At 41.9% G+C, this 14579-nt stretch overlaps 1 protein-coding gene across 1 annotated transcript in view; it reads right to left on the reverse strand.

Moving 5' to 3' along the window:
- The window catches only part of Pik3c3 (phosphatidylinositol 3-kinase catalytic subunit type 3), an 84555-nt gene that overhangs the window by 14873 nt on the left and 55103 nt on the right, over positions 1–14579 (reverse strand). The window contains exons 19-22 of the mRNA XM_057788901.1: positions 13483–13547; positions 11681–11765; positions 10681–10755; positions 1420–1588 (exon numbers count right to left, since the gene is read on the reverse strand). Of these exons, the coding sequence (XP_057644884.1) occupies positions 1420–1588; positions 10681–10755; positions 11681–11765; positions 13483–13547 (394 nt within the window). The remainder of the gene's footprint in view (positions 1–1419; positions 1589–10680; positions 10756–11680; positions 11766–13482; positions 13548–14579) is intronic.

Raw genomic sequence — 14579 nt, forward strand, 5'->3', positions numbered from 1 at the left:
AATAATTTGCTTCTATTTTCTCACTCTACCTTCTACTGTAGAAGGAGAGAGAAACCATGAGCCACTGGACACAGACGCTGGAAACGTTAGGTGGCAAGCCACAGCAACGTGGCAATATACAGATTAATAGAAATGGGTTAAATTAATATGTAAGAGTTAGCCAATAAGAAGCTAGAGGTAATGGGCCAAGCAGTGATTTAATTAATACAGTTTCTGTGTGATTATTTTGGGGCTAAGCAGCCGGGAACCAACAAGCGGCCTCCTTACAACATTCTACCAATGTTCCACTAGCAGTTCATAAAACACGCTGTTTCCCTTCTGCTTTCAGTGAGACAGACATCCTTGGGCATGACTCCAGCTGTCAATCTGCAACCTCTTGTCTGGTCCCTTCCCCCAGCGCACACTGGCACAGCACTAATCACCTAAGGACCTCTCCTCCTCAAAGTCGACAGAACCTCCCAGGAGTGCCAGTGCCAATCTGTGGACAAAACCACAGATGGCACTGTGTAAGGTGGACACAACTGAAACACCTACTAAAATCTTACAGCTAACATTGTTCTGAATTACAAAGCACTAAAGGCTACAGCAGGGTCCAAGGCAGGGAAGTCTGTTCTTACTGCTCTTATTGTATTAGATTAGTATTAGCTACTCTAGTAAACAGAATAAGGAGAAATAAATACTTACAAATCAAAAACACAACTGCTGCTCTTTGTACATGGCATAATAACCTGGTGAGGTTAGAGGCACAAACCCTGTAGGTTGGCCAAGCCACCTTGACCCACCCTGGGGTGGACCGCAGGCTAAGATTTCTGCTGGACTAGGAAAATTCCTTTTGCATAGTTAGGTGGAAAATACTTAAGAAGCCAGTGATCCTGTCAGTTCTGATTGTCAGAACTTTTTTCATATTCAAGTACATGACTTTATCTTTTTCCTGGTAACTTAAGTCATCCAGTATTTTTAATCAAACCATGACGAAAGAAGCACAGAATAACACTGAAGAAGAAAGGACAAAGTAAAATAATCCTTGTTCAAAGTAGAATGAGTCACTGAAGAGACAAAAAATGAAACCTATGAATTATCCTGAACAGCATCCAAACCTGAGGTGGAGAAAGCATTAGAAGAAAATGGCTAAGAGTGTACCTAAGGCAGGGCAGTGGCTACTACGCTGCTCGCCACCACCTCCAGGGAGAAGGGATGGGTAAAACTCCTCCTGGGTAGCCTCGTCTCAGAGAATGCCAGCTTCTCAACTGGTAGGTTACGGATGGGATAATTAGTAGGAAAGCAAGGTATCCTTTGATGCTGGGTTTATCACTATACGTAGCAAATATTGAGAAATGCCATTATGTCTTTCAGAGAAAGGTCGGGCAGTAAACACACGTCCACAACTCTAGTGTTCTGGGCCACACCTGCAGTCCTCACCTTCGCAGGTGGAGAAAGGCCGTGTAACACTGCTTTCGGAACTCTTGGTACTGCTCACTCTGCGTGCCGCCCATTCCTTCCACCATCTCTTTATTCAGCTTCATTGGAGGAGGAAGAGGCTTTGGATCTCGGCCCAAGATATACCCAAAATCTATGTGGAAGAGTTTGCCTGGATGTGAACAAGAAACTTGGTCATTTCCACAAGTGTCTTTACAAATGAGGAAGGAAATACTTTATTCAATTTGCGAAAGTGCCTCTAAAAAAGATTAATTCATTAAATTATTCTATACCTTCAAACATGCCCTTCAGAATACAGTGTAGTTCAACTCTTGGAAATGAAAAAAAAGCAAGCCTAAAACCATCCCAATTAATATTAAAATTTTTATCTTGTATATAGAATTGCAGAATCAAGGAGCAAACATCTGGCCAACTCAGAGAGGAATCAGTTTCAGTATCAGCAGAGAATCTCTTGTTCCTTAAGCCAAATGAACCGCTCTTTATGAGGCAGAGAGCCACTTCTTTGATCTTAGTACTCCTAAAATGAAATCCCGACTGTTAATGAAATTATGACTTTCCAAAAAAATCCTTCAAATTTTAATATATATATATATATATATATATATATATATATATACATATTCCCAAGTTGTAGACAGGAAATCTGAACACTGCATTTATGTCTAACAAGACTGAACACAGCTGTAATTCCTCCGAGAAGTCTTACATCATAATCTCAGAGCAGACACATAGGAATGGGATCGGTCTGCTTACTGGTACTTCACCATGGAATCCAGGAAGCACCTAGTGATTGACAAGCTGCCATGAAACAAGGATGCTCTGGACTGAATTCTAGAGCAGAGACTTGGCACTTAGTGCTGTTAACTCCTATCTCAGCTTTTGGCACACAGGACACACCAACCATCGAGGGAAGGAATTAACTGGCTTAAAAGCTAACTAAAGCCAGGTAGTGATGGTGCCTGCCTTCAATCCCAGCACTCCAGAGGCAGAGATGGGGGATCTCTTTGAGTTCAAGGCCAGGTAGTTAGTTCCAGGATACCTCCAAAGCTAGAGAAACCCTGTCTTGGTTGTGAGGTGGAATAAAAGCTAAATAAATTCCTCTCTAGGGCAACCTAACTGTCCTGTTTCACATGGAAATTTATCATCCACCTTATTTTTCCCACCAAGGGTAGCAGCCTTGAGGACTGAATTTACCATTCATGAGCACAAGCAACGCTGTGCCAATCAATTTTCCACACTGACTCCTGGTTAAGATGTTGGCTATGCTTTCCTGTTCTCTGCTATCCTGAGTGCTAGCAGTCACTGTGTCCCCGGGAGACAGGCATCAGTGACTGGTACAGAGACTATGCTCCTAAACCCTGCAGGAAGAAGAGGCGGGGCCTAATAGGGAGCATAATTAACCAAAACACTAAAGAAATTCCCATCTCCACGCAATGTTGCAGAGACCCATCCTAGTGTCACTGTGTAAATTATAATAATGATTCCTGAGATGTGCAATCAAAAGAGAATATTGTAACACGGTACCTGGAATGCAGTAAATGCTCTAAAAGCCAGCTGCCTCTCTCTCTCTCTCTCTCTCTCTCTCTCTCTCTCTCTCTCTCACAAACACACACACACACACACACGACACAAGGTCAAAAAAACAACCAAACAAAAGCCGTTAAGGGGGGATGATTAACGTCTTAACTGGTTCTAAAGGGGAAAACATTTAAAAATAATATTTATTCAAAATTAAATTAAGCTGTTTACCATCCAATAATCAGGTCCAATAATAAGTATTTATTTTAAATAATTAAATAACATGTAAAAATTAAAACTCTGAATGCTTCTCAAAAATAAATGTCGAGGCTGGCAAGACGATCAGCAGGAAAGGCGCCTGCTGCGAGTTTCCTCCCAGGGCCCACCCCGAGGAAGGGGAGAGCAGGCTGCAGCAATCTCTTCTCTGACCTCCACATGCAGCCCACCCAAATAACTAACTAAATAAATACACAAGCCAACAAATGACAGTAAAATGCTAATAACGACCGACCGCTTTGAAGATGCTGAGCATCCAGAATTCACTGTACCTGAGACTCACTGATGACAGGAATTGGTACAATTCAACAGAGAAGCCACCTACTTTTCTGCAACTTTTAGACATCTTTATCAGAAGAAGGAACTAAGTGGTTAAGTTGGACATTTTCAGGGGAGGGAAAGTGTGCTCAATAGCTTAGCTGCAAACACCAAGTCTAGGAAATGTATCTGCCAGCACAGGCAGCAGGCCACGGGCGAATGGATGTTTATCCTAACTGCCTAAAGACTCACAGTGAAACAGCTGCACGTAAAAGTCAGCTTCTCTCCTATTCGGTCACCACCCTAATCTTTTCTAAATAAAGACGTGGTTAAATCATGTAGAAACATTTCTGGTGTAGATGGTGCAAATGAAACAAAGACAAGGAGCTACAGACTGAGCCATCCGATCATCATCAGAGAAGGGGACACACTCTGTCTGCATCAGCTCTCGGGGCCCCTGTAGCCTACAGAAGAGCACACGTTCCCTAAGCAGTTACTACCACACTAAAACATGCCCACTCACCTTTCTCCCTTACTCAACCTATGATGAGCCAGTAGGAGTCATTAGAAGTCATACTCTATTGTTACTATCCCGAATCCAGGCAGTTCCTAGCACCAGGAACTCTCCATGTGTCTGCTTTGCATCTATTAAGCCAAGGACCTTCATTCTAGCTACAGCCCAGACAATGTTTAACACTGCTGAAACAGGGAACGTTCTTCTAGAGGCTGGGGAGCAAGTAGGAGTTTTTAACTTCCTTCTTCCCTTTCTTGATCTTGTTTTAAACATACAACCGAGGGCATCTGAATGCCATGGTAGAGCTTACTACTGTATTGGCATCCTTTCATTTCTGAGTTCATTTTTTTTTTCCCGGACAGCACAGCCATTCTAAATGTTTCCAGCTAATGATAATGACAGAATGGCTGGCTATCCAGATGCTTCTTCAATTGTGATGCTGATTACATCTCTGCAAACACACCATGAAATGAAAATATGAGGCATAAAATAAATTAATGCACTGAACCCAAACTTCTAAACTCCACACCATAGCAACCACAGAATGCTATAGAGGGCTAGCTGTTTATTCCCAGGGTCACACAGATGGCCGGGAGCTGTGGCCCCTCATTTCTGCCCATGAGGGAATCACACAAATAAACATTCAAAATGAAGATTTTAATGACTGTGCATCACTCGCATACAGTCAGAGACAACCTGCACTTTGAAATCGTTCAGTGGCATCTAGAACAGACAGTGGCATATGCCTATGCATCTTCACAGGGGCAGGATAGTCCAAATTCACACCCAAATCTCACACTGTGAACGGTATGTAGTTTTAATGCTATATCCATTGACACATAAATGTCATCAGATTAAATTTTACTAGTTTATATTATTTATTAAATCAATAAATCTGTTTTCATTTTATAGTTATGAAAAACTTTTCATATAAGAAGTCATTATCAGGTTTGTGTTGTACACCATTGCCTTAAAGTTTCTATTGTTGTGAAGAGACATGATGACCACAGCAACTCTTATAAAGGAAAACATTTAATTGAGGCTGGCTGACAATTTCAGACGTTTAGTTCATTATTATCATGGCAAGAACCATGGCAGCATGCAAGCAGATACGGTGCTGAAGAAGGAGCTAAGAGTTGACATCTTGACCCACAGGCAGCAGGAGATGTTGTACGACACTACACGTAGCTTAAGTAGATAGGTGTTATAGAATATTATTTTAAGATGTGTTAACATTTGTTTACACATTGGAGCACTTGTTTTAATGATACAAAGATGTGTTGTATTTCTTTATGTTGCATTTGTTTAACTCTGTGAAGTTGTGTTACTCTGCCTGTTTAAAACACCTGATGGTTGATTAAAGAGCTGAATGGCCAATAGCGAGGCAGGAGAAAGAACAGGCAGGGTTGGTAGGCAGAGAAAAAAACAGAAGGAGAAATCAGAGAGCAGGAGAGATCGAGGAGTGAGAAAAGAAAGGGCCAGCCACCTAGTCAGTCACAGAGGAAGAGTGAAAGGAAGGTACAGAGGAAAAGGGAAAAGCCCAGAGGCAAAAGGTAGATGGAATCATTTAAAATAGGAAATGCTGGCTAGAAAAAGGCCAAGCTAAGGCTAGGCATTTATAAGAAAGAATAAGACCCCATGTGTGATTTATTTTGGAGCTGTGTAGTGGGCCCCCTAAAGAGGCAAAAAAGCCAAAGGGTAAGTAAACAAAAACTAACAACATATAGAACCTCAAAGCCTGGCCCAACAGTGACACACTTTCTCCAACAAGGTCACACCTCCTAATAGTGCCACTCCCTATGGGCCAGGCATTCAAACACTTGAATCTACAGGGCCATGCCTATTCAAACCACCACAACCATGGAGCCTTCATTCCACTTGAGAGCCATCAAGCTCTTGTTAAAGCATCATTCAAAAAGCAGCAGATAAAAGGAACTGTTAAATATATTAGACGTATTCTTATCTCTAAAACTAGGAGTCCAACTAACTGTATGAGCCAAAAGAGACATCCTTATCTCAGTTAGATGGCAGTTCATCCTCGAGGGAAGCCCCCAGTGTTGACAGAGCCATCATCCCTGGACCATGTCATATCTGTGAGCCTCACACAATAAGCAGGACAAGGGTTCTAGCCTTAATGTGTCCAGGAAAGGAGACAGAGGTGTGGGTAGCCCAGAGGCATCTTTTACTTTATCTTTTACTTTGCAGATAGATGCCTTTACTGTTAAGTCCGTTTTTTTCTCAGAATTTCTAGCAAACCTAATTACACATAAAACTATAAAGCATAATAAGGAAGTTAAGGACAGGAGATATTCTGAAAAACTGACTCTTTAGGTCGGCAGTGACCAGTGTTAAACTGAGCTTTGTCAGAAGCCCCGAAGCAGGTCACTCTGAAGATCTAAGACAGACAGACAAAGACACCACTGGATTCTCAGGAGAGGGTGGGCTGTTTTAGGACCTACAAGTCAGTTTTCATTTAACCAAGAATGTTAGCATCCAGGGTTCATTTTTAGGTTAGTATCACAAGCAACGAACACATACCTCCCCTCAAATCTCCAGAAATAAAAATAAAAAATAATTCTTTATCAAAAGAGTTATGATAAATTCAAGCTTCATTTCATTTGAGTCCTGTGGTGGTGTAATGAGAACCCCCATAGGCTCATGTTTGAATGTCTGGTCCCCAGTTACTGGAACTGTTTGGGAAGGACTAGGAGGTGTGGCCTTGCTGAAAGAGGAGTGTTTTGAAGTTCAAAAGCCCATGCCAGGCCCAGTCTCTATATGTGCTGCCTGCAGATCAGGATATAAGCTCTTAGCTCCAATGCCAGTCTGTTTGCCTATCTGCCACTACACCCCTGCCAAATGGTCATAGACTAATCCTCTGAAACTATAGCAAGCCCCAAATTTTAAAAAAAAAAAAAAAAAAAAAAGAATAAAAGTGACTTTTGTCATGGTGTTTTACCACGGCAATAGACCAGTAACTAAAACAAGTTCTCTATGACCCATCGCCGACTAAGCTATGGTTTCATTCACAGAAATCAACCCTGAAAACAAAAATCCCCTTTTCAATCTCATGCCAGTTTAAGTCAGTAGTTTCCTGCTTTCTTCAGGTTGGCATAACAAGTCAGTAACAAGTAAAACATCAAATCCCTTAAAAAAGGAAAACCTCATTAACTGATAAAAGCCTTCAATTTTATGGTGGATATACAGTGCCCTCTGCTGTTCGACTAAGGAAATACCCAACAAGCTAAAACCAAGAAATGAAAAACTAGAGAAATCTGTAATTGAAAGTCATGCTTACATTATCTTTAAACACACTTTGAATTATCCATATTTACAGAATCACCTTATTTCACACATGCCTCGAGTCCCTCGCTGGTCCTTTCCCAGCCCATCTATATTCCCTGGGACACCAGTGAGCTAAATATGAAGCCTTACACCTCACATCAGGGACCTTCACAGAGATAACAGGACACCTCTGACTACTCTCCTAGCCACCACCATCAAAGCAGACCCTCATGCTGAACTTTGTTTGCTATCCTGGCAATGAGAGCAGAGCAGACAGACTTTCCATATCAGCTGTAGAGACACGGCAGCTACATAAGAGAATCCAAAGTTCTCAACTTCTAATATAGTCTAAGATTTATGTTTATGGCATAATGGATCAAAACTGCACAAAGAATGATTAAGATGAGGCATTTTAAAAATAAAAGAATGGAAATGTACTTCCTGCAGTGAACCAACAGTCAGAACTCACTTTGTTAAGGCTCAGCTATCACACTATTTATATAGAACATCAGTTGAAACTGCCTTGAAACATTGCCATATATTCCCTTAGCTGAAAATTTTGAAAGAATTTCTCAGGTATTTTTTGTTTATTTTTTTATATTATTTCAATTCTTTGATATTTTTAGACAGGCTCTCACTGTGAGCAGGCTGGCCTGGAACTTACTCTCATCAGACAGGCTAGCCTTGCCTTATAGTGCTGGACTGCCTGCCTCAGTCTCCCCAGGGCTGGGAGTTGCCACACCGGGCTAGATTTACGCTTCCCTATAGGTATTGTTTAATTAATTAAGTTCCCTGGTAAAGAAGATTTATATGCTTACTGCAGGATATAACTGGATGAACCCTAGCTGGCTTGTGGTGGTGCACACAGAGGCAGGCAGATCTCTGTGAGTTCGAGGTCAGTCTGGTCTACAAGAGCTAGTTCCAGGGAGGGCTCCAAAGCCAAACCTGGTCTCAAAAGCAACAGCTCCCGCACCCCCCCCCGCCAAAAAAAAAAAGAAAAAAAAAAAAACAACAAACAAAATACCTTGCTTTTCAGAAAGAAAAAGAATTTTCTTCATGAACATTTCATGGAAGTTTGTTATCTAAAGAGGAAATTTGAGGCGCCCTCTGGTGGAAACTAATGCAGGCTCACAACTAAAAATTCACAGTCTGATTTCTACAACACTAAGACCTAGGTGAAAAAAAAATGCTATTCTATTTCATTTCAATTTTTTTTTAAATTTTTCTTTGGTTTTTCATCTAGGAGTTTCATGTCTTTTTAAAAATTGTTTTCATACAGTACACTTTGATCGTATTCTTTTCTCTGCCTTCTTTAGTTTCCTACCTACCCAACTTCCTGTTTCTCTCACCTCTGCAAAAAGAAAAAAAAAACAACAACAAAAAATAAAAATTGAGATATGAAGAAAGAAAAGAAAGAAGAGAGAAAGAAAGAAAGAAAGAAAGAAAGAAAGAAAGAAAGAAAGAAAGAAAGAAAGACAGACAACCAGTAAGACAAAACGTACCAAACCAAAGAAGACATAAACCCCAGAGAGCCAAGCAGCATGAGCTGAGGTGCTGGTAAGGCAGCTACTTTGCAGTGTGGATGGCTGCAGACCAGCTCAAGCCAGGAGTGGCGGGAATAACTGTAGTTCTGGAAGAAGCTAAAGAAGAGACACAGGAGAACATCTTCAAAATGAGAATGCTCTAAAAAACGTCATGAGAATTTATAAATATCTTTTGCTAAAGTGTTAAAGTAGCCCCAAACCTCTGTGTTTACCAAATAGTCCTTTGGTCTTAGCTACTTCAGTGTGGTCAAAACAGGAACATGGCATCTCAGACACAAATTCAATAAAATAAATTTCACATATGATAATTCAAAATGAATATAGAAATTCTATTACAGTAAGTGAGTTAACAGGGTTAGAATATTATCAAGTGGTCAGATTGCATTCAACTATTCCATTAAATTCTGGCTACCATGAGAGAAATGCAAAAACACAGAAAACCATCTGCATATGAGAAAGATGGCTTTAACCAGTAATTTGAAAACCTAGTTTCTCCAAAAAGCTACAGACACTTGAATTATTTGTTCAGAGGAAGGACTACACAGAAGAGCAGAGCTGATTAGCTCCCCATTACTCCAACCCCGCCTTCCTGTTCACTTAGGAAAGTGCTGCCCGCAGCTCTATCTAGAGGCACAAGGCACCGTGTTAAATGACAGGCAAGGCTCCTGCTCGCACAGGCCCTGCACCCTGATTGGGCGATGATTGATGAGCAGTCAGTAAGAGCCCCGACTCGAGCAGGTTCTGAAAAAATCCCTGTTGGAGTAAATAAACACTGGCAGCCAACATGAAGAAGACAGAATGAAGCAATGAGTACAGAGTGCCACGCTGATGCCCACCTAACAATTACAGGTTTGCTAAGAGCATCCTAATTCAGCTCAGACAATAGCCAAAGTCTGCCCTGCAAAGATCCAAGCAAAAGAACTTTCCAGAAAGGGGAAACAAGGGTACTTGTCTTGTGGCAGGAGTGACGTGACATGCCGACAGAAGACGAGCTTGGGAGACTTTATGTTGGTGGCTTCAAGGAGGGACACTGAAAATGCAGAACTGGCATGTTACTGATGGGTCCCGGAGCTGAGAAGAGACTTACAAACAAGGGTGAAGGGTGAGGATGAGATGAGGCCAGGAAACACATGGGCTCCACAGAGAAAGGAAACCAGGAGACAGCTGCTAAACCGGGGAAAGCTACAGGTGAGGAGAAGGAACACCGTACCTAGGCATGCTCAGGTGGCACCTGCACACATCGCTCTCTACAAAGGCACTGCATGCAGGATGGGGCTAGGGGCTTCACTCACAGACTCCCGGCTAACGTGTCCTTCCAGTGCTCCATCTTAAGGGACTTAAGAAGAAACTAAGGCCACTGAGATGGCTCAACAGCTAAAGGCACTTTCCACATGGGCCCAATGACTTCAGTTAGATCTCCTGGACCAACATGGTGAGCAAAGAGAACTGGTTTCTGACAGCTGTGCTCTGACATCCATACATACACCAGGGCGCACGTGCAACCACATACACATGTAGAAATAAAGAAATGCATTAATTTTTTTTTTTTGATTTTACATACCAACCACAGTTCCTCCTCCCTCCCGTCCTCCCATTCCCCCCTTCCTACGCAACTTATTTTGTTAATAAGTTGATTCTAGGATAAATGAAAAATCACCACATACAAAAATGCATCTTCTTTTCTCTCTCTCTCCCTTTCGTTTTTTGAGACAGGGTTTCTGGCTGTCCTGGAATTCTATGTAGACTAAGCTGGCCTCGAACTTAGAGAAATCCATCTGCTTCTGCCTCCTGAGCTGGAATTAAAGGTGTGCCCGACCTAAAATGTGTCTTCTAATGGTACTGATTTGTTACCTGTTTTTGTTAACAGAAGGTTATCCAGGTGCCGATCTCCAACTCCAAGAATGTATGTAATCACACAGTAGCCAGCTAGAAGACAACAAAAGTTGGGAAAGACATACTCAGCACGCAGGTCACACACTCCCCTGACCCTAAGAGCAATCTGCGCTTCTTTAGTTTACATGTGGTTTCAGTGTCTCCAATTTCCCCACTGACTAATAAAGCTGTGGCTCTCTGGCCCTGGCTTTGTTAGTTATTATCCTGAACATTAAAGAAATTAGTATTTGCAATAGCAAACCTTAAAGATTTTTGTCAAATTATCGAGTTTTTTTTTCTCTCAGAAGCTAAATTAAGCTTTGTGAACTGAAGTATCCATTTAGCACGTCTCATTTGAAACAGATATGCTAAAGGTGACTAAGTAAATACATATGAGGTAAACTGTCAGTCATTATACATATAATCTCATAATCTTTAACTAGTCTATTAAACAGCCAACACTCCAGCACCAGTATCATCTTTTTAATCCCTCCTTGAAATGAAATGAGTTCGTATGACTATAAGCTGAATGGTGACTGGCACACATGACAGGAAATGACAACATGGCCTTGCTTCCTTCCAGGAGCAGACAACTTCAGAGGCCATGAGAGTCGCTCTCCAAACACAACTGTTAGTTCTGCTTCACATTAATAAAAATAATTATTTCTCACTGAGGTGTTCCCCAGACTTTACTTAATGATAATGACCCGAAACACGGAGACTTCAGCAGGAATTACAAAGCTCCACAATGGCCAAGCAGCAGAATGAGAGAGGGGAAGTCTTAACATATGGAGATCAACTGCACCCACACTTTGTCACTTCCAGCACTTCAAGATTCCAAGGATTTCTTTTACCACCTTATACCTTTTACTTGTTTTCTGACAAGACATTTCGATCACAGCATGCTGTAATTATGAACCAATACAGCACCATCAGCATGGCCGGCTTTTCTTCACTCGTGCATCTATGAAACACCTACCACAGCTTTTGACGTAAGTGTCCATGACCTCGGCACTGATGCCATTCGGGCCAGTCTCGCTCGGGGCATACTTCCTAAAAAAGTTCTGAAAAGGAAGTGAACGCAAGTTTACAAACTGAGCACTTTCAACAGCTTAGGCGTTACAAAACCATGGCCAGGCGTCTCATGTAACATGGAGTCAGAGGGCAGTCTGAGGCTGTGGAAACAGCAATGGCAGCATCCGGTAATCCAAGCTGATGCAAGAGCCTAGAGACCTTAGGGTTATTTCCTGCACATGAACAGGTGGGCCCGCCCTTCACAGTGGGAGCCACAGCACAAAGTGGAAATTCAACAGCACACCAAAGCCACAGGCTTCTCTTTTCAGCTTTTCCACACCTCATGAACCTGACGAAGGATCTGGATCTGGAGTATATGAGGGAATCCTACACACTGATCATCTCATACAAAACACAAACAAGAGAATGGCGATGGGAAGGAGCACTTCAAGGGAGTAAGGAGCCCTCCACAGGAGGACTAAGGAGCACGTCAGAGGAGGACTACAGAGCACTCCACAGGAGGTCTAGGGAGCACATCAGAAGAGGACTAGGGAGCACTCCACGGAAGGATTAAGGAGTACTTCACAGTAGGGCTACCAGGTTTACTTTCAAATGTTCAACCTTGTATTCAAGCCAGAATACGCAAAGGAAAGCTACACTGAGATTCCCAAAGCTAAAATCTCATCGTGGGAGCGTGCCAGACCTTCCTAATGGGTGCTACTGTGCAAGTGGGAGTAGAGCTAGAAAAGGTGAAACTGCTGTGGAATTGAATCTGAAATTAGGAAAGGCGCATCGCTGTTAGGCTGTCTTCACACAGTAGCGATGGATCGAATCATCGGAGGAAATCTGCACGTGAGAAGCCTGTCAAAGGCAGCATACATAATCTGCACCTTTATGAAAGGTGACATGAACACCCCTGGACAATCTGATGGCTGAGGGAACCACAGCCAGACTAGGCACACTCCTGTGCCATGACTAGTGTTTGCTATAGTGAAAGGGCTCCCAACAGGATCAGATGCAAAAACGGTGCAAAATGATGTGGAAGCTACCTCTTCTAAGGGGATAAAATAAGTGTAACTTCTTGCAAGACCAAGGTGGTTGGGGTGGAGGGAGAGAAAAAAGAAAGAAGAAAAAAACTCCCCCAAATTAAAATTTTGCCATGATATGGGCACTACCATACAAATGATGTTTAAGATAAAATTTTGGTATAGACCTGTTTTAAGAACAAAAACTGGAAATAACTAAAAACATTCATCAATTAATGGCTAAATAAATTACAGTATTTCCATGTTTTGGAGCAGAATGCAGCTCTAAGCTTTAATTTATTTATTTATTTATTTATTTATTTATTTATTTATTTATTTTTATTTTTTTGAGGCAGGGTTTCTCTGTAGCTTTTGGAGCCTGTCCTGGAACTAGCTCTTGTAGACCAGGTTGGCCTCGAACTCCCAGAGATCCGCCTGTCTCTGCCTCCTGAGTGCTGGGATTAAAGGCGTGCGCCACCACCGCCCGGCCAGCTCTAAGCTTTAGTTTGTATGGTGTATAGTGTGGGGATGGTGAGCTTTATTTTATCTATTTATAGATACTGAGCCCCAGTTAGGTGCTGCATACAGTTTAAAGGCTTGAGCACTGAAATGACTAACAATGTAGCTTTCACCTACCAAGAGTTCTTACTTCTGTAGAGAACAAAGATGCAGAATAAAAGAGTAGAAAAGGAGACTAACAGAGTCCTTCATCATCAGCTGTATTTCAGACTGATGTCATTACCTGAATGCTTCCCTCTGTGTCAAGTACTTCAGCAACAGGAACTGACTGGATGAACTGCATGAAGCCTACATGGAAAGAGACACATAGCAGTAAACACACTCCCGGTCCATCAGGAAGACCTGGTACACTGCAGTAAGCACCACACTGGGTACCTCAGGCTCTCGTCAATCAGGAAGGTCTGACACACCTTGTTCATTCCGTATGGGTTGGGTAACCAGAGAAAGCTAAGGCTCTGTTGGAAACACCTTCCCACTTAGTGGATATTCTATTCTGTTCCCAGAGCAAGGATGGTGGACATCATGCTAACTTTATGCTGGTCACAGAACTACTGGGCAACTTCATTTAATTAGTTTGATTCATCTGTACATTTTCCTAGGAGAGTTTCTGTCAGTTAACATTTAGAACACAAAGTAATAGAGTATATTAACTTGAACTTAGCATCTTTCCATAACTTTAAAACAGCAATACAAATGTGAAATTCAGTCTGAGAAATGTGTAGTTCTGTCCTCTCACCCCAGACAGAAAGGACGCACACACTCCTTAGATTTTGCCAAGTGGTGAGAGTAGAAAGAGCCAGTCAACCTAACACAAGATCATTAAACAACAGACGTGAAAAACCTAAGCGCACGAGGCAACAGCATTTCTGATCTGGATTTGGTGGCCCTACAGTCTAACAACTGTGGACAAAGGGTAATCCCTGCAGAGTACAAATATGGAAAAGAAAAAAAGAAAAAAGCCTACATCCATTCACTTCAACAAGCATTTATTGATTTTCTATCATGTAGTATAAACTATGTCATATGTGAGGAGAAAAAAGATGCTTATCCTTAACTATATATATATTTTAAAGCTCAAATTTTACTGGAATAAATATCATAAATGAAAGGGCTCCATGAAAGCCAAGGAGGGCGATGGATGTTACACAAGAATGAAAAGCCACCAGGCACAGCAGGAAGGAATTTCATGCCTGGTACTGTAATTCTGTCAAAAGCCGATAGCTGGGGAGGTCCAAAGTGGAACCTGTTATCGTTACTGTCTAAGTGGTCACACTGTCAAACTTGCCTTCTAAATATTTGTGTCTATATCCCGAGGCCTGG

This window comes from Chionomys nivalis, chromosome 14 (genome assembly GCF_950005125.1).
Source record: "Chionomys nivalis chromosome 14, mChiNiv1.1, whole genome shotgun sequence".
In the NCBI taxonomy this organism is placed as follows: domain Eukaryota; kingdom Metazoa; phylum Chordata; class Mammalia; order Rodentia; family Cricetidae; genus Chionomys; species Chionomys nivalis.